Here is a 21,563-nt window from a genome sequence, read left to right on the forward strand (position 1 = left end):
TAAGAAGTATTGATGTTTTTTACTGAAAGAAAATGAAACCACTTTCAAATGAGCATATCCTGGTCCTGCAGTCACTGTTTAATTATACATTCAAAGCTGAGAGTCCCACAAGCAAGTAAATGAAACCCACAATCAATGCCACCATTACCATGGATATAAAAAAGTTAAAAATCAAAAATACCAAATGATCCTCCTCATAATTCAATTTTTCTAAAACGCCCAAAAATGTAAAAAGAAAAAAAAAAAGGAGGCATAGATAAAGCATCATAGTAACCTGAGAAGTTAACTCTTACCCCTCAAGGATCTGCAAAAAGTATTCCAGCACTTGCCATTACTTGAAGAACTCTGTGAGGCTCTCATCTATAGCCAACAGTAATATTTATTAGGAATGCACCAAATCCAGGATTTAGCTTGGGAATTTCTGGAATCTGAGCCTTTTTTTGCAGGATTCCGATTTGGCTGTATCCAAGTGCCTGGCTGAACTGAATAAGAACCCATAAAATCAAATGACATTGGTGTCTCATAATTAATTTCGGGAGGGGAGGGACCCTACCCTAATTCTCCCTACCCTAATTTGCATAGAGTTGAATGAATCAGATTTGGGGCATCCCTAATATTTAATGAATCTTCTTGGTTTATTTAATGCATTTAGGATATTTATGTAACAAACGGATGCAGCAATATAAATCGTTTTAGAGTAGCAGTGCCCATTTTCAAGCATAAGTGAGGTTAATGATGGATAGTTAGCATATGTTGTTATCACACTGATTCTCATGACTGTAGTGAACTAGTATTCTTGTAAATATAATCTAAAAGGTACAGGGAATCTGCATCTCTGCAACAGTAAACAATAATTTGCCACTCGTCCCTTTTTGTAAGAGAAATGTTTTTACCAATCTCCATGCGTAAATTGGCAAGATATAATAATAATAGCTTAGATTTCCGAATTTCCATTGGACACTTACAAACTTATATAACCTCAAAGGAGCACAGAAATTGGATTGAATCTTTGTTACTAAGACAGGTTGTTGCTACAGACCCAGGAGCCAGAAGTCCAATTTTCTTCTGCTGTGAATCACATTTTCTTTGCAAAATTGTACATGGAGCCTTGTGGAATAGGAGGGAGGATCTCCTCCAAGGTCTTAGCGATAACTTTCCCAACAGTTGAATTATACTCTGCAGGGAGTCTATTTAAAATGCTAAAAAATCCCTTTATAAGGATAATGCAGTAGTCACATTTACTTCATCTGTTCAGCTTGTTCAAAGACATCACAGAAAGCAATATATTTTCTCAAAATAGTAACATGGCATCTTTATCACAGCAGACATATTTAAATAGATATTGTGGACCACTGCCAGTTCAAAGAAACTTTTTTTTAATAATTCAATAGATTTTTCAATCTTTAGAAAGAAAATGAATAGTAACTGACTGTTGGATGTGGCTGTCATAGAAATGTAGATAGAATTGTAAAAATGTTAAATTTCCCAGTACATGTTTATTGGTGATAATCATGTATATTTTTCTGCATCAATACATTTATAGGCTCACTGCTGTGCAAGATGATCTAATGTATAACATTAAAAATAAAGCAGCTGAATAATGCAATTTTTACCATGTCAATAATAAAAGCTATACCTACTGTATCTGTGTGTCTAGCTATTTTGTCTATCTATCTATCTATCTATCTATCTATCTATTATTATTATTATTATTATTAACATGTATTTATATAGCGCCAACATATTGCGTAGCACTGTGACTATCTATCTATCTATCTCCTATCTATCTATCTATCTATCTATCTATCTATCTATCTATCTATCTATCTATCTATCTATTATCTATCATCTATCTATCTATCTATCTATCTATCTATCTATCTATCTATCTATCATCTATCTATCTATCTATCTATCTATCTATCATCTATCTATCTATCTCTCTCTCTCTCTCTCTCTCTCTCTCTCTCTCTCTCTCTCTCTCTCTCTCTCTCTCTCTCTCTCTATCTATCTCTCTATCTATCGTTCTATCTTTTTTAAAGCATGACTTTAGTGTTGTGAATATCTTGCCAAGGGCTTTAAAAGAATTGTAGCTAAAGAGTGGGGCATGGATCTATCATGCACAAGAAACTCACTCAGGTGGTAACTTTATTAAATGGTGATTGATGTTTGGCCTCCAGCTTTTATCCGACATGTTCAGAAACAAGAAATAGCCTTTCTTATTCAAAACTACCTAAAGTATCTGTGTGCTTTTCTTGTTTTAAGAAATTGTTTATTTGCAGAGAACTCAACCCCTATTTTTTTCTGTCATTCATGTTATTCTGCTGTAATGGGCAGGATGCTTTTCTACTATTTCATTGTGCATTCACTTGACATCTGAACCCCTTGCACAAATGTCTTTATTACTACCCATGGTTCTTAGTGGGAAGGAAAGGGTTTTTTTTTCAGAAAGTGGAAGTATTTGAAGCAAATGTACTGTATAAACGTGTATTCATTAGCTAGAAATACTGGTCTAAATCTAGCCCTTTCTAGGGCAGCCTGAATATTTAGTCCCCATCTCAATCATCTTCAGGAATAGCATCATCACATTTAAAGCTGATTGATTCCCCACCAACTACAGTAACATGGAATTAAACAGCTCTCTAGTAATCTTTTATCAGATCATAACCAATCTGTGTAATTATGCAACATACAAATTCATTTCATAATTACAAACACCATCGTCAAAAACTATGCAACAAAATGTATCAAACGTACATTTTTCATGTCATACAAAACCTTGGAAATATTATTTCAATTACCGAAGAACATGAAAATAATTTTAATACACGTTTTCATACTTGGATGCACAGTGATGTATTGTAACCAACATATTTCACATCTTTGAACCATGCATGCAAGAAGAGAAAAAGAAAACAAAATCCCAATGTAATGTTATTCATTTTACATGACATCAGTTCTACTGGTATGTAGGATTCATGTTGACATCTAAACTGCCTTCCCTGGTGATCTTCTATCGTTCCAGACCAAACGTCGCATTTGAAAATATTTGCAAAACAAAAAACCCCAATAGCTCGACCTAATGATCCAATAGAGCAAAACTGAATGTAAAGATTTGTAAAGTAAAAACAACTCTATGGCTTTCTTACTGTTACCCTCCCTGCACTTGTGGACCTGTAAAACAAATATATGCAATTCAGGAATCATTTGGACTCCAAAGAATAAAAATTAACAAAATTTAGGACAGATTATAGTATTATATTTGTAAGCTGTGGTCAAGGTCTTATGTTTACATCTTCTGTTGATTTATTTATTTTTAAAATTTTTGTTTCTCTTCTGTTTTGTGTTTCTTTGATCAACAGTACCAAAAAACATACGACTGGACATTTTATAAATCCTGCCACAATTTTCTAAATTTCCATTTTTTTCTGCATCAAACGTCTCTCGAGTGGTGCACTCATATCAAAAGTACAGTTGGAAAAGCAGAAGGATTACTAATTGTGAAACATATAGATATGTAAAAATAGCAAGCTATAATTGTGCAGTTTGTGATAACGATGTAAGGCTTGGCTTGTTTTTTGAGCCAAACCTATTTGTTGTTGTCCTTGTCTAGCTAATTTATGAGGATGTATGTTATTTTTGGAATATGATTATTAAAAATTGTGATTTAAACACAAAGTGACTTGAGGTGGCACTTTATATTATTTTTGATGGCTGCCTGTCATAGGCACAGGTATAAGCTTTTTTTTTTGCTACATTGTTGTTGGCCTAATTGAATAAGTTGATTTAGATAGTAAAAAGTGACTTGAGGTAGTTACTTTGTGCTATTATTTTTGATGGCTGCCTGTCAAAGGCACAGGTACAAGCTTTTTTTCTATATTGTTAATGGCCTAATTCAATAAGTTGTCCTGAGACATCAACCATTTCAGGCATTTATGTGTTTCCCCATCTACTGTTGCCTGCCATTCAGAAATACAATAAATGTAACCCACTTCAGCTGTTTTTAGTGAATCTATTTCCCTGGAGTGTCTTTCAAAAATAATAATTGGCTGCATCTACGTACAGGCAATAAAAAAAATGCAATACCAGATTTATGTAATGAATCAAAGTAATAAATCAAAGTGAAACGCATTGATTTTCAAACTGATTTTCTTCTATATTTAAAAGAGTATAATGCACTGGCATATTTTTGCTTTTTACACAGTATGTCTCCATTAAGCAGTGTTTTTAATCTCCTCTAAGCAGTTTTTAAAAGATGAATGCAGGTGGGATACAGCTCATAAATCCCTATGATCATATTTTGGAATCAAAAGGTCATACAATGTTAACTATGTCTATAATAAGGGGCAGATTTACTAAGGGTCAAAGTGAATTCGAGGGAATTTTCGAAATAAAAAAAATCAAAATCCGAAGTACGTTTTTGGATACTTCGACCATCGAAGAGGATACTACGACTTCAAATTTACTTTGACTTTAATTCGAAGTAAAAATCGTTTGAATATTCGACCATTCGATAATTGAAGTACTGTCTCTTAAAAAAAACTTTGAATTCAATACTTCGCCAAATTAAACTTACCGAAGTGCTATGTTAGCCTATGGGGACCTTCTACAACCATTTTCTAAGTCTTTACACATCGAATAAAAATCGTTTTAAAATTTTTTTTATTCAACTTGTCAAATTTGTTGAAAAAACTTTGAATTCGATATTCGAATTCAAAGTTTTTTTAATTCGATGGACGAATTTCAACGTTTTTTGTACTTCGAAATTCGACCCTTGATAAATATGCCCCTAAGTGTTCCAGATATTCACTGATATTAATGTGTATTTATTACATCCTGAATATGCATATGAAATATATTTTGTATATGAATATTGTATGATGTGTGCACCCTGCAAATTTATCATAGCCATTTATTCAAAAGAAGCAACCTGGCAAAATACTGAACTATCTATGAATTTTGTCAGGCATCTAAACAAATCCCACTAGGGATGGGCACATTTTTTAGGTTATTTCGTTGCAGAAATGACACCCATAGACTTGTATGGCGTTGTGCGTCAAAAAAAAAATGCAGCGCGTCAACAATTTTTTGACGCCCATAGGCTTTAATGGGCACCAGCAACATTTCTCACTCAGTTTGTCATTTGTGAAAACTCTTTAGTCAAACTAACTTTAACCACAATGTCTTTAGAAAGTTAGTTTAATTAATGAAGGCTAGTTTATTTAAGTGCACTTTCTGAGGTCAATGTATGTTGAATCAAAGTTTATTTCACCAAACAATTGCTGTCCTGGATGTTTATTAATATGCATAAAAATTAGGCACCAATGATTTTCAGCCAGAAAGGGGTTTTATTTAAGAGGTAGTCGCTTATATAATGTATTCCCGAGAACAACAATGTTGAGGATATTTAAGAGCGTAGTGGCACAGGGAACACAGCAGTTGTAAATTAATAGTTAACAATGCATGCTCACCTCTGTATAATTAGAGTATAAGTTCAGGGGTAAAACTAGTCTTTTCCTCTAAGTGTTCACTAGGTTGGCATCACTTGGGGATTACTTGCACCACACTACTTTTTTCAGTGGAGTAAGAGCTGCCCTTACTATCTTGTTTTATCTATCACACCAATCCTATGAGGATAATATGGCAGGAACCCCTTCCACATCTTTTGGCTCATTTAGGTAACTTCTCCCTGGGATCACCAAAGTTGTTTGTCAGTTTAGGATTCCAAGCTTATACTCCAGGTTTCAAAACAAATCTACCCTGGTACTAGGTGGAGACCAAAAAAGGTGAGTAGTGATGAGTGAAAAATACACCCATAGACTCCAATAGACTTTTGACGCCATTTCGCAAATTTTTGGTGAAGCAAAACGGGTCAGATTCGCCCATCACTAAGGGTGAACCATGTGCACCCTACAATTTCATAAACTAAGGAGAGGAACTGGACACACAAATACTGGGCCAATTGGGAAACCTCCTTTCAGTGGGAGCATAGGTTACAGCTTTGAGGTTGCAGGGGCAGTTAACCCTTACAAATGGAGCCGTATGCTTGCATTATCACAAAGGTTAGCATTAACACCTGCTAAATATTTTGTCACAAAAAAAACGCTTTGCAATTGCAACATTTTAATACATAAAAAAAAGCAAAAGCCATTTGTTCGCAAACAATGCAAGGAAGTCCCTGAGGTCTGTAATCAGTCAAGAAGGGAGCAAACCTGGTCGCTAAAATTCGCAAAGGTGTTTGTGAATGTTTTTTGTGGTAACAAAACATATAACATTTAACTTTAATCCAAATATTAAACATGCAAAATCGATTTTTTTTTTTTTAATAATGCGTGCCTCTGATTCTGTCAGGGGGCCCAGCGGGAGAAGTCTGGACCAAGGAGGAAGCTTTGGGTACAAGTCCGAGTTCACAGTAATCAATAAGGGTCAGAAATAATCGTAATCAATACCAGGCAAGAGATCAGTAGGAAGGCAGAGGGGTAGCAATATCAAAGTTCAGGCAGGGTCAGTAGTAAATTTAGAAGCACCCAGGAAACACACAGAAAATCCTATACTCGGGCATCAAACCCATGACCTCTGCGTCTTTTTATTTAAAATTTTCATGCCAGATGGATGATGTTGATACCTGTGTGGCGGTCATGGGCGCTGCCATCTTGGAATAGGAACAGACGGAGACGGGAGCACCATCAGGCCCCCCTGACAGATTCATTTCACGTGAAGACATCTGCAGCCCACATTTGAAAGTGAAAGATGTTTAGAGACATATTGCTCTCTTTTTACTTTAGTTTCATTATGCAGAGACATTTGTGATATACCCAAATGCAACCAATGTCTAGAAGTGAAAAGGAAATCAATAAAGAGCAAAAATCAGCTAAAAGTGTACAAACTAAATGACATTGGATAATGGCAGAATCAAAAAATATGGAAATTGCAGAGGAGCAGTAACCTGGTAATATACAGTACATAACACTAAACCTTTCATATGAGTAAATTGCTTTCAGTACTGGTTTCCAAGCCAACTCTGATTCACCAAAAAAAGTAAAAATAAAAAATGCAGAAATAAGTAGGAGGCTTAAAAGAACTTTATCTGGTACAAGTTATATTTTATAACTTGTACATTTGTTTATCAGAGTAACTTAAATTAGTTACAAAATCAACCTGGCAGAATTTTGTCAACCTTAGAATGTTTTTTTGTACTGAAAATAAAAAATGCCTTTCATAAAATCTTTTGCAGTTAATGAAATAGGATGAGGCCTTTTTTTAGTATCACTCAATATAGAGTACAAGCTTAAGCTTCACACAAGTCTTGCAACCCTTTATTTTAATGTAGAGTAGCAGGTGTTTTTCTGCTCTATATGAATGGCAATTTGCATATATCAATAAAGACATTTTACATAACATTATGTAGTAACAGTTTCAGACTATCACAACTTATCTTATTACTGTTTTCATTATATTAAATGCACTAGACCATTAAAGGGGCAATATACTGTATATGGTGAACAAGGTCAAATAAATAGAGCTTGAGACTGAAAGCCACTTGGGCTCCTTTGCTCCTGGGCAGTAACTAATGGCAAACAGTCAAATGCTTTTATTGTTGGCTAAAAAAATGCTAATCAATGATTGGTGGCTATGGGTTACATAGGTACATATTTGTACAGTGTTGGTAAATGACCCTCAACGTGTTTATTGTTTTAAAATATGTTTTCATTTGTTTCACTAGGCAGTAGCAGTACTAGAACTGTTATATTCAGTTCTTGGTAATTACAATAAATTGTGAAAAAGTATGTAATCACATTTTCCCTTGTAGTTAAACCTGAGAGATAGGCAGCAAGTAAGGACAAGTTATAGGGTCATTATATTCATATAAGGGTTAATATAAAACCAAGATCAATTGGTTTATAAAAAAAAATGTGATTGTTCTCATTGACTTAAGTGGAATATGGAAAAGTAGAATCTATGTTGCTAGCAGTGAAAGGGTTAAATGATACATTTTGATTTCACAGAGCTACAGTATTTCCACTAGCTATATATATATCCAATTCACCCGAAATCTTTATTACTGCATATATTTTATGTTATGCAGTCAGCTACTGAATCGAAAGTATTATGGAACAGAATGTTAAAGGCGATCATAACATAGGTTCAGAGATCTAGGAAATATGTTAAAATGCAAACATGAGCCACAAATAACATGAGATTTTAAGGTTGTAAATTAAAATTAAATAGGAGTCGGCACTTTGCTATTAAAGGCCTCATATGTACTTCATCAATATGTAAGGGTGCAACAATAAGAAACTATTTAGTGGGTTATTTACTAAAGTCCAAATTATTCTGGTCGCACTTTTAAAGGGGAAAATTCGATTTTTCATAGGAAAGAAAAAAAACCCATCTTTTGGCATTTATTATGTCCGTATAATTCCGATGGTAATAAAAGTCTGATGAAAAAAGTACTCCAACTCAGACCTGCCAAGAACATGTAAAAGTCAATGGCAGATTGTTAACAATTTTCTGAGTTTCACTGGGTTACCGGAAAAATTGGAGCTTTTGGTGATTTTACAAAAAAACATAGGTTTCAAGTGCAAAATCTGAAAAAAAAGTAGGATTTGGATTTTTTTTACGATTTTATGTTGACTTTTTCTACACAAGAAAAATTTGCAAAAATGTATTGATAAATAAGGGAGAAAAATCAGTGTGGATTTGGTCGGAGTCGTTTTCAGTAAAATAGTGAGAACTTTACGGATTTTGATAAATAACCACCTAAATGTCAACTAAGACTCAAGAAAATGTTTTATTGAATGACTGACACACTTGGGCAAGTGCAACTGTAGGGAAAAGTTAATAATGATATTGATAATGTTTACTAAAATCTCTGCTTCCCAAGTGATACATGAACTGAATATTATTCTTTTCCCAATGTAAAAAATATATCATACTTGATGATCATTATTACTTGCATAATGTGGAGGCTTATTTTTCAGCATTCTAATTTAAGTGGTTTTAGAGTTTTTTGAAACCATAACTAAACTTGCATTTTCTAAAACCACGAATGTCATAGTGGAATTTATTAAAAGAGCTGAATATAATACGTATGAAGGAAAAGGTGCCAAATTGCTTAAAAACTGTACAATACCATCAGTACAGTGTAAGGAGTGACCGATGAAGCTCCTCTCCACTGCAGCACCGCCAGCAAGATGGTAGCACCCAGAGGTTGCATGCAGTGTCATGGCGTCAGCGGGTGACGCATGATGTCGTCATGTCAGTTTTTGGCACGAATATTCCCCTTAAATAGAAGCCAGGAGCTGGTAACCTTGCCTGATAATAGGTTCTCATCAGATGTTCCTGGGTGTGCTAATTGAACATTTATATACCTTTCTGATCTTGACCTCGGTCTGTTTGTTGACTAAGAATCTTGCTGCCTGAACTGACCCTTGACTAGATTTGACTTACACAATTAACATTGCAGAACCTCATTGCCGTCTCCAGAGTCAAATTTAGAGATCCCTTTATGCCTCTTCTGTTGTTTTATTGCACTTTCCTAAATGTGTGGTTGGACGATGGCCCAATGTCATCCATTCTGTTAAATATTAGCGAAATGATTAAATAATACTATCCTCTTATTACAGAACTGCCTTCAATATTCTCAGAGTAATTTTGATATGTTTGTTCATCCATCCTTTAATACATTAATACATACTAAAATCATAATTTCATTGGAACTGGATAAAGATAGAAAAAAGAAATTATTGGCTAATAGAAAGTGATAGTTGGGGTTTCAATTCCCTTAATTATTATTTGTATTTGAAGTTTAAACCTAAGGGCAGAGGACCTATCACTTGTATCTGTGTTCTGCTGACTCTTGGGCTTTTCCAGCCGGGCAGTAAATTGAAAAAAATGTCTCTCATTGCTTAAATGTATCTACAGTCATTCATTAAACCAAACTGAAGCAGGAACATTAAAATGGAAAGATGTTTTCTAAAGTGATTAAAACTATTTGGGAATTATTTTTTGCGCATTGCTAATATGTAGACTAATAAATTATATTAATTTATCTGCTGCCAGCATCACTTGCATAAGAGTACATAGCTGGGACTCCCAAATGGAAAGAGATTTATGAGCAACATTATTCACTTTCATTTCTTAAAGACAATTTTCTGCATTTATTTTTCTGCATTTATTTGAATGTTGTTGTATATAGATGGGATTCTTAAACCATCTCTTTTGTATTGCAGCTGATGGATGCACAGACTGGTCTGTGGATTACAAAAAATATCAAGTCATGGTGGGGGAACCAGTGCGAATTAAATGTGCACTATTTTATGGCTACATCAGAGCAAACTACACTGTTGCACAAAGTGCTGGACTCAGCTTGATGTGGTATAAAAGTACAGGACCTGGAGACTTTGAAGAGCCAATCGCTTTTGATGGAATAAGAATGAGTAAAGAAGAAGATTCAATTTGGTTTAGACCAACAGTGACTGAAGATAGTGGCCATTATGCGTGCGTAATAAGGTAAAAACTATAATCTATTATACACAAAAGTGGAAAATAGAAGCACCATGATCTTGAAATAAAAGTCTACAGGGTTGTTAATCTTTATTACAATAAGCTGCTTACTCACACACTAAAATATTTATATACTGGATATCTAAAGGATTATGGATTCCCCCTCTTCCCCCGACACTACATTCTATATCTTGCCTGTATTTTATGAAAAGAGTTTGTTGTTACCAAAACATCTTTATTTATTTTTCTCATGGGGTATTGCTAAGTTTCAAATAGAAAAAAGATAATACAAAGTAACTTTAATATTAAAACTGTAGCTTCATAGAGCAATAGTTGTTTCGGCTGCCAGGGCCAGTGACCCCATTTGAAAGCTGAAAATAGTCAAAAAATGGCGTGCAAATAATTAAAAGTGTAGCCCAATTGTAAAATGACTAGGATTTGGCTATTCTATAACTTACTAAAGTTAACTTGAAGGTGAACAACACCTTTCTGACTCGGTCATTCAGTTCATGCCATTAGACAGCTTAGCCAGGCAGAAAAATGGTTGGGAGTGGCCTGCTGCATATAGATCCAGAGATATGACTTGATATGCTACTTAAGGGAAAAATATACATCCAGAATGAATACTTTAAATATATTTCCAACGATTGGGGCCTCATTAGGACCTTGGATCGAAACGTCGGATTTCTGTACCATTCATCTTTTTTTTTAAACTTTGCTTTGAATGCCCAATTGTGTTTTATTATAGAAGATTTTATTGAGGATTTAACATTCCTGTTCTGCAGAAGATACTGTCGATCGATATAGAGAACCCTACAGCTGTTCCATTGAAAGGAGGTCCCATGAAAATGTGAAAATGATCATTTTCATAGAAATAGCTCATGGTCCAACTGTAATAGCATAGGTTACTTTCTTTTACTTGTTATGATATGTAACCATACACACAATCAGCTAGCAGTGTTTGTTAGGTCATAGAATTCCTTTTAGTGTCCCGAAAAAAAATCTAAACATTTTTTTTTAAAAAAAAAAATCTGAAAATGTATCATAACATTTTATAAAATGAGTATTCATTTTCAGTAGTTCAGTGGCAGCTACACAAGCTTCAACCCTTTCAATGCAGTAGCCACCTCTGCGGCAGGGCCATGAATTGCTTTGTCTTACATGCTTTTTCCATACAAACTAGAATTTTTGTCACTAGCAATAATATCAATTCTACACGTTTGACAGTTCATGGGTTAAAGGTATATACTACTAGGGATGTAGCGAACCGCCGCCGATGTGTTCGCGAACGCCGTTCGCGAACACCGGCATAATTTGCGAACTGTTCGCGAACTGTTCGCGAACTTCGATCATCCGAAAATCGTTCGATTCGAACGATCGAAGGATTTTAATCGTTCGATCGAACGATTTTCGTTCGAATCGAACGAAAATCGTTCGATTTTAGCGATCGAATGGTCGAATGGGCGACCGATTTTGACGCGAACGCCTATTGGCGAACGTCGCGCGACGTTCGCGAACTTGCGGCGGACGCGAACAGTCGAAGTTCGCGCGAACTAGTTCGCCGGCGAACAGTTCGCTACATCCCTATATACTACTGCAATAAACATGTAAGTTGATATGTATCTGAAAACTGTGTGGAATATTCTGTACAGTAAAGTAGCAAATAAAGACATTATACATTAATAACAGTTATTACCACAAAGGTCATAATATTATTATTATTATTATTAACATGTATTTATATAGCGCCAACATATTGCGTAGAGCTGTAATAATGACTACAGTAATAACAATAATGGCTGCACTAACTTCGGAATACAATGATTCAATTTCCCATCAGTGAATACCCACAATGCATTATTTTAACTGTGTGTGCTGGTAATATGAAACTTTGAAACTGAGTTTTGTTGTAATTTGTCAATGCAGTTTTCCCTCAATTGTGGTTTTTTTTGTTTTGTTTTGAGGATGTGTTTTTTTCAAACTATAATAATCTTGCCAGGTGTTGAACATCACAGCATAAATTAAATAATGAGTAATTAACAACAAAGTTGACACATGACATTGACACTTAGGGGCAAATTTACTAAGGGTCGAAATCTAGGGTCAATTAACCCTCGATATTCGACCCTTAAAGTAAAATCCTTCGAATATCGCAGTCGAAGGATTTACCGCAAATACTTAGATCAAACGATCGAAGAAAAAATCGTTCAATCGAACAATGAAATCATTTGAATCGAACGATTCGAAGAATTTTAATCCATCAATCAAAGGATTGTCCTTCGATCAAAAAAACTTAGAAACCTTATGGGGAGGGTCCCCAAGGCTAACATGATGCTCTGTAGGTTTAATGTGGCGAAGTAGGTAGTCAACGTTCTTTTTAAAGAGACAGTACTTCGACTATCGAATGGTCGAATAGTCGAACTATTTTTAGTTTGCTCGAATCGAAGTCGTAGTCAAAAGTCAAAGTAGCCTATTTGATGGTCGAAGTACCCCAAAAAAAACTTCGAAATTCGAAGTCTTTTAACTTCGAATCCTTCACTCGAGCTTAGTAAATGTGCCCCTAAATATAAGATGTATTAATTAATAGCAATTGACAAAAACAAATATGTCTTCTTAGTGCTAGCTTGCACTGTAAGATGTGATGGTTGCAGTCCTCTTATGATTTATAGTTAATCATTTTTGTAACCCATCATAAGATAGTAGCTAGAATGTCCTCCAACCTGAAACTACCTGTTTATATCAGTGTAGACATTTAAGACCATAACAGATTATTAAGCAGAGTGAAAGATAGAAAGGAAGTCCGAGGGAACAATGCCGTTGCACTTTTATGAAAGCAAAGGGGAATTTTCACATATATGTCTTTAAGTAGTTAATTGTCTCTTTCCCATTTATGCTTTGGTTGTTTTCCACAACCTTCAACTTACCATCAATGTTTATGCCATATGGTTGCTAATGAAATACAACTTATTTTGCTATTTGTCCTCATTTTTCAATCAAGAACATCATGAAGACCAGACAATGATTTACATTCAATACCATTTTGGCGATTATCTCCATCCTACTCCTGTTTCCCTGAGATTTCCAGATCCCTTTCAAAGGCGTTTCAAAGTCATTTTCTATTTTATGTTTTAACAAAGCCTATTTTAGCAAAGGTATTAAAGATACTTGTGTAACAGGCAAGCATAAATGCACTGTCATAGCTTTCTTGAAATGCCTTCTAATACTGACTTGCAGTCCAAATATCCACTGTGGAACAAAGGAGACCATGTGGCTTTCCAAAGACATTTCAGTCAATGGGAAACTCCTTAGCAAGCCATGACTTATTTCATTTAATTGGCAGTGGGGGAAACTCTGTATTCCCTTAATATTTAGTCTCTGCCATTTCTGGCCTTGGAACAATGATTATTTTGAATGAATTCTCTACACAGTCAATTGAAGATGAGAATGTCAATCCTGTTGTTCAATGCTAAAATGTATCTAGTCATAAACATCTAGCACATGTTGGTTACATATACATAAAAACACAATTGCTTTATTTGCACTGGATAGTCACAGTGGATGTTATACCTAGGGTTATACCTCTGTGCTTTTTCTGCAGAAAATAAACAATTTCTACCACCTCATTGGTATTAACTAGAATTTTAAAATTCTATAGCATTTCCAGGGATTTCAAATGATACAGGTATTGGACCCATAATCCAGAATGTTTAAGACCTGGGGTATTCCAGATAAGGGATCTTTCCATTATTTGGATCAACATTTTTAAAGTCAACTAAAAATTCACTTAAACATTAAATAAACCCAACAGAATGAGCTAAGTTAGGATAAGCTACAAGCCAGTGTTTTATTGTTAGAAAGAAAAATAAAATATTTTTTTTTTAAAAAAAAATGTAATTGTATGTTTAAAATGGGGTCTATGGGAGATGACCTTCCACCAATTCAGAACTTGTGGGATAACAGATGTTCGGATAACGGATGCCATATCTGTATTACCTTCACATATAGAATGACATTTTTTAACCTTGTTAGGGGTCCTGTTTCAGGAATTGTTCTTTGTTGTTAAAATAGAGTCATTTCAGAGCATTAGTCCGAGAGCTTGGACAACTGTTTATGTAGTTGTACATAACATATTTTTAACTGTTTACATTAAAAAAGTAATTCTTAAATATTTGGGTAATGATGGAATTGGGGATAATATTGATTGAGATAAGCAGACATGGTATTAAAGTGTTGCTGGATCTCCTGTTCCTCTAGCTAGCTACTCTGTAATAAGAACCACGTACGTGCTCTAAATTAGACAGGGTGACTTTATTTATAAGGATGACAGCAATTTGTGATCTATATTATATACATTTTATACTGTTAAATGGCCAATCAATCATTGTAGCTTGTGACAAAATAGACATAATTCAATGATTTGTGGCCAGCTGTGCCCCATACACATGCTATATTAATCAATATAAATCATATAATACAACCCCATGATCTTTGTGTGAGATGCACTGTAGATCACAATTCTAAGCTGACCCCTCCAAAGGGAATATCTAAGAGTGCAGAACACTACTCAATGTGATTAGGAGGACAAATGAAGTTACAGGGAGCACTGAAATGAGTATATACATTGTTTAAGATAAAATCATCACTAGAATCATTCAAAAATTAAGTTCATGACATTTTGTCAAAATTTAAAGTATAAATACATATGTAAAATTAGGGTTTGGTCATAGTTAGATAGGGTAACTCATATCATTGATGACAAAAGACAGCAACTACTGGTAAATTTAAGGACAAGTTAATATTACATGTGATAGCAAAGGTGCATTTTGTCTGGTCTTGAGATGTATACAATTGTAAAAATGAAAGCAAATAAAACAGTCATGGGAATGGATATTTATCTTTGGAACTGTTAGAAAGCAGCAACTTTCCGATTCACAAGCTCCTTCTTAATAAACGAATCCTTGATCAGTATTTCTTTTAGCTTATAGCAAGGTAACAGGGATCCATTTTGGAATCGTATGGCTTGATAGTAACTGTCTAGTTTGTAGTTTGAGAATGCCTTTTTATCTTACAGATGAGGAGAATACTAAGAATGCTATTTGACTATTTGAAAATGGCAAGTGGAAATATTTCAGGTGTTTGTCCTGCCACCACAGTATTTTGTACCAAGACTCCAAAATTGCCCTTGATTGGACTCCATGAGAATTCTCTTAAACTGCTTGTATCAGCATTGGTTAAGAAATTGTAACCCTTTCGACACCCTTTTGTCGGTGTTACACTCCATGTGTGGTGCTTACCTGATGGCACAGGGCAAACCTGAGCCACTCCGCAGTGGTATGGGGAGAGACTGGGTTTCCTGGTACTTACTAGTGCAGTGCCTCCACCTAGTGGGATTCGGGAATGCACCTACGAGTGGCCCCACTAGGAATACAGTAATAACACACACACAGTATTAGTTAAACTGAATAATGGTTTATCTAAAATAAATGGCCAACTAGTACATGCAGCACTCCCAACCGGTGGCAATAGGGCCTCGATAACTAACTTGATAGCGCCAAGCTGTCTACCTAACTAAGAAAAGGCAAAGTCCTTCAACAAACAGTCTGTTTATCTTCAGCGGGTACTGTCCCTTTAACCAGCATACTCACAAATCCTCTTTGTAAACTTTAGAGCTCTCTTCAGGTGAGTCCAGCACAGTTAGTCATACAGTGTGATTACCAGCCCCTTTGGATGCTCAGATAGGAATCTCCTGCTGGTTGTTCCTCCAGTCTGGATTCCTTTCACACTCTTTGTCTCTCCAGGCACAGTATGTGGCTTCCCTGTGCCAATCTGATCCAAATGAATACTTGTGGTGCAGCCTCTCAGTTCTCTGGGCCCACCAGCAGCTCTCTGGCTTCCTTCTCTGTTCACCATGTGGCTCTCTATGCCAGGATCTCTTCTTTTGCCTATATCTGTGACTTCCTTTTCCTGCCTGCCACTCACTAGCTGCTGTGTCACTTCCTGTTGCACTGAGATCACTGAACAGCTGGTTGCTAGGTAACAGCTTACATCACACACACAGGCTCTCTACCCTTACAGGGATAAGAGCAAGGAGTTTGCACAAATTCCCTACACAATTATTGTATATACATTCCAGATTTTGGCCCAGTACATTTCAGATGCTGAAACTGTGTTGAACAAAACTGTTGTGCCATTGCCCATAAAGCATTGTTTTCAAATCGCTTATCTGTTTTGCCTTGCATAGCTGCTCCAAATGCTAGCCAGAAGTTGATTTATATAAATGTTACTTGAGCATCTGGAGCAAATAATTGTAACAAGTGCAGGGAAATGGTTCATTATATTTACTGTCCTTGGAGGTTTTATCAGCATTTTGCCTAGTGTCAATGTGGCATGGAGGGACTCAGACCAAATGCAATCTACTTAAAACTTGAACAGAATATTTCCCCTATTCGATTTTAAAGCTCACCTTTCTAAAATAGCTCCTGCACAGTGTTAGGTTGACCCTATCGATTAACCCAGTATTTATATAATGACATTTGAGAGGTTCCCTTACAATCTGGTTTTTCCAAAGTGGCTCCTTGTCCCCCCTATATTGGAATAACCACTGGCACTTTTAAAAACTGGTGTGGGATCCATTATCCAGAACACTCTAGATTATGGTAAAGCCATCTCCCATGGAAATAATTCAAATTTTTTTTACAAATTATTTCTTTTTTCTCTGTAATGATAAAACAGTATGTGGTACTTGATCCCTTGAATCCTTATTGGAGGCAAACCATTCCAATTTGGGTTAATTAATGTTTAATAGACTTAGGGTATAAAGATCAAATTACAGAAAGATCCCTTAGATGGATAACCCCAGGTCCCAAGATTTCTGTATAACAGGACCCATACCTGTATAACAACAGCAATATCTGTTGTTGTTAACTGCAGTATCATTAAAAATGCAGAATGAATCCGAATAAGAATACGAAAATCTTGAAATCCTTATTTTCATATACAATTGTGATTACAAATGAAAAACCCCTAAAAAACCTCTAATCTCTCAAAGCAAAGAAAGATTTCCCAATTTCCTAAGGACAGTTCCCATTGACTTCTGCATGACCTTGGCAGCATTTAGATGGAGACGTTTTGTAATAAAGATTTTTATGGTTAGTCAAAAACTGAGCCAAAAGGTTGAGAAACATGGGTTCAACCCTTATGCGATCTATGCATAGAATCATTTATACTAGTGATGGGATGGAATTTGTCCTCACGCTTAAGCCGCACAACTTTTTTTTAGAATACAAAGGAGTCTAATTGCATTTTTTCTCTATGAAACCTTAACGAAAATGTAACCCATCACTAATGTTTGTGCCTTAAACCTATTTGGTGCTGAATCTTTTTGCGGTCCATATAGAGATGTTTATATATATGAGAAAGTTAATATGGACAGTGGTCTGGAATGAGTTAAACATTCTATAAAATGGGCAAACCTGCTCAAACATATCTGCAGTATTTCCTTGTATAAAATCCTGTGTATAAATGAGTCCGCTAATTAATTAAATTAATCCTCTATTGCTTCGGAGATACCATCAACTCCTCCAGCATTTCTGTGATACATTAGGTTTTTCTCAACAACAGAGGTTTAATATGCATCGTATAACCGAAAGTTTGCTATGAAATGTAGTCATTATATTATCTATTATTATTACGGCTAGCTTTAATGAACACCTTACTCATGAGCTCAAAATGACAAGATGCCTTTTCAAGCCATTCGCAAGCTTTTGTTCTGATAAATACGTTACGCATGGAGTCTAATGCCGGCAAATTAGATCAGGAAAGGAATGGGTAACCTGGGTCTTTTTAAGTTTGACATAATGCATCTCAAACCACTTAGCTAGTTTTAAAAAATGTTTATTAATGAGAAAGTTTATGACATATTTTTGTGGGTTAATAAATTAACACCACGTGATGTGAACATCATGTGCTTCTGCTAAGGCTTTTTGCTATGCAAATGAAATGATTTCTCACCCCCTTCTTCTCTGAAATAATATATACACCGAAAGAGCTCTTGTGCCTTCAATAAATAAGGATTCCATATTACTGCTCCAGTATTTAGTGTATGTTATATTTTGTATTAGATAAAGTATGCAGCTATTTACAAACTGAAATTGCTTATTATAATTGGAAAAAAAAGAAAATAAAACGAGTAGTGCCTTAGACAGATGGAGAAGTAATGTAAATAACTCGGCATAAGGAAAGTCGTTGGAATTACCGGCGTGACATGGGGACCAATTGAATAACATTTTGTAAGACTTTCTGCAAGTGCTAATGCATGAAATTGCTAGACAATATCAATAATAGAATACCTCACCATTCACCAAACTTTTTGGGCTGTTTAGATAACTTTGAAATTTACAGTCTGCAAGAATGACAACTAAGAAAAGAAAGAAGGGCTCTTGTGTGCTGTAATTCCCATAGTAACACATTAACAAAAAGCAAAATGCTGTACCTGGACTCCATCGGCATGGTAATTCCTAATGAATCAAGGACAAACATAAACATGGCTGTATCTTTCTATTTGCCCTTGATGAAATTCTCTTGAATTGGGTTAAACCTCTTTAGTCAGTACTTTAGTCCAGTTTATACTGGAATGAATTGTTTTAGAGTTAAAGTGCTCTGTGCAATAATACACACATGTTACTTAAAGGGCACCTGTTGCCAAAATGTATTATCCCCAACCAAAAGGAACCCCCACTCCAGTTGGTGGTAACAGTAGTTATTTTTTTAAGTTCCCCCCCCCCCCAATGCTAGGACACTTGCACCAGGAGGGAGCTCCCCATTCGAGCAGCCATATACAGATGCAGCCACTTTGGTTTGTCTGTTTGACACAGAATAACTAAACACAGATATCCCATTTATCTCATTTAACACAGAAAACTGCGTCACAACATCCCATCTAATTAAAGCATTCACCATTGTTCACAATGGTGCTTTGGTATGCTAATGAAAAGGTTAAATGCATTAAATGAGTTAAGATGACTTTAGATAACGCAGTTTCTTCAATTAACCATGAGTCATGACGCATTTATCTCACAAATCCAAGTGGCTTCATCTGTAGTCTATGCGCATAACGCAACGTTTGCTCATTATTTGCATGTGTGCGCCCCAACAAGGCTGATCAAACAAGGAACTTGGGTAATTATTTATACATGAAATGAACCCAATAGGATTGTTTTGCCACCAATATAGATGCATGCAGCTTAGTTACTATCGAGTACATTGATTAGTATTGCACCATTATTACAATTAATATTACACAGAAAAAAATACTTTTTATTTTACAATTCAAATTATTTGCATAAAATGGACTCACTGGGAGATTGCTATACCTTAATTCAAAAGTTTCTGGATAATGGGGTTCCATACACATGGTATAGGAACAGATGCTCCAATGCAGAATCTCCAGTCTCTTTTTTGTATTTAGGATGTTATTACACAGAATGAAAGAATGGTCAAATGAAAAACAAAATGCATTCCTACTATACATATCTCATATTTTTTCACAACTCTTCATGACTTCATTTTTGTATTCACTTGTGAACCATGGCCGAGTCTGTTATTCTTGCCTTTTAAAATGTATATTCTGTTATCAATGATATGTCCTTTAATACAGTAGCTTCGTTCTGTAGATTCAGATTTCCTAAAAACAGAGTGTCCATTGGAATACAGTACGTTATGTTCTATGTCATATTACAATGATTGCACAAGTTCTGTTCTGCATTGATTTTACAGGTATTTTTTCACAGTGTTTTTTAGCGGTGTAAAATGCAGCGCTGTAGTTTCTGCTCTACTATGCTCACCGATAAGCTGCTCTCTGTTATTTGGTTGTTATCTTGTTCCTCTGCTTGATCGACCTAAAGTGGCACATAAATATCATTCCTTGTGGACAAGCTCTGTTGTACCTGCTGCTTTGTCCTTATAAAATGAAAGTCACTTTACACTTGCCTCCAGGGGACTGTATAACAGAAAATGGTTACATAAACATTAAGGCAACTGCCGGTCTTAAATGTTAAAATTAGATTTTAAAACAGTAAAACTAAAGTGAACTTTATTATATAGAACTTGAAAAGAAATGGGCGTTTATACAAGATTCCTGTACAAACCCTGCACTTTCTGTTTACCTGTTAATGTGTTTTTATGGTAAAGAAAATGGCTCAACTCAAGGTACAGGCAGACCAAAACTAATAACACAAGATGAATAATTTTACAAATAATGCAGAAGAAATCAAATTTTAAAGTTCAACATTTTGGAGCACATTTATCACTATGACTGTCCTTTTTTATTGTTACTGCCCTTTAAAAAGAAGACTATGATTTATAAATCATTTTTTGTGCTATAACCAATTCCCGACAGAATTAATCATGTTTTATAGTTTAGTGCTGCCAATGAACTCTAACACCTGATAGAAAAGCATTGGCTTTGACTTTACAAAGCAGTTGATCCAATTTAGATGATTTGATACATGTGAGAAAAAAAATTTACATTCAAATTTTCATAAATGTGTCCCTTATCCTTCAACTCATTTCACCAAATATTTGTTTAATTTGACTTTGTCCCCCTGGAGATTTTCATATTATAAGAGGACATTTTCAGCATTTTTTTTAAATGTCCTGTTAGTTTGTCATGTTGTATCAACTAATAAATGAATTCAGATGAAACAGGTGTATTCTTACACATTTTGTCCACATCTTTCTCCATTGTTTTACATGTTTATGTGCATTGTGAGTATCAGATGCATCACTAAAGTATAAACCTTCTGTCTAAAGAAGTCTGACGCTAGCGTTTTTTTGGGACCTTTGGGACTTTTTTTTAGGAAGTCCTAACTAATCTATTGCACTGAGGTGGTGAAGGCAAGTCTGGCGCAAGAGTAACATTCAGTAAAATCCGCACCTTAGTGAATTTGTGTAGTTACTTCCATTTGTCACAGCGAAAATTCACCAGGCGTTAGGGAGCGAAGTACCACTAAAGTCTATCTCCTTCACTAGCGAAGTTATGCCAGTGACAACCTGTAAAG

At 35.3% G+C, this 21,563-nt stretch overlaps 1 protein-coding gene across 1 annotated transcript in view; it reads left to right on the forward strand.

The window, feature by feature from the left end:
• The window catches only part of il1rapl1.S (interleukin 1 receptor accessory protein like 1 S homeolog), a 707,139-nt gene that overhangs the window by 388,692 nt on the left and 296,884 nt on the right, over window positions 1-21,563 (forward strand). Inside the window, exon 3 of the mRNA XM_041583301.1 lies at window positions 10,233-10,512. Coding sequence (XP_041439235.1) covers window positions 10,233-10,512 — 280 coding nt within the window. The remainder of the gene's footprint in view (window positions 1-10,232; window positions 10,513-21,563) is intronic.

The sequence above is a fragment of the Xenopus laevis genome, chromosome 2S (genome assembly GCF_017654675.1).
Source record: "Xenopus laevis strain J_2021 chromosome 2S, Xenopus_laevis_v10.1, whole genome shotgun sequence".
NCBI classification, from domain to species: Eukaryota; Metazoa; Chordata; class Amphibia; order Anura; family Pipidae; genus Xenopus; species Xenopus laevis.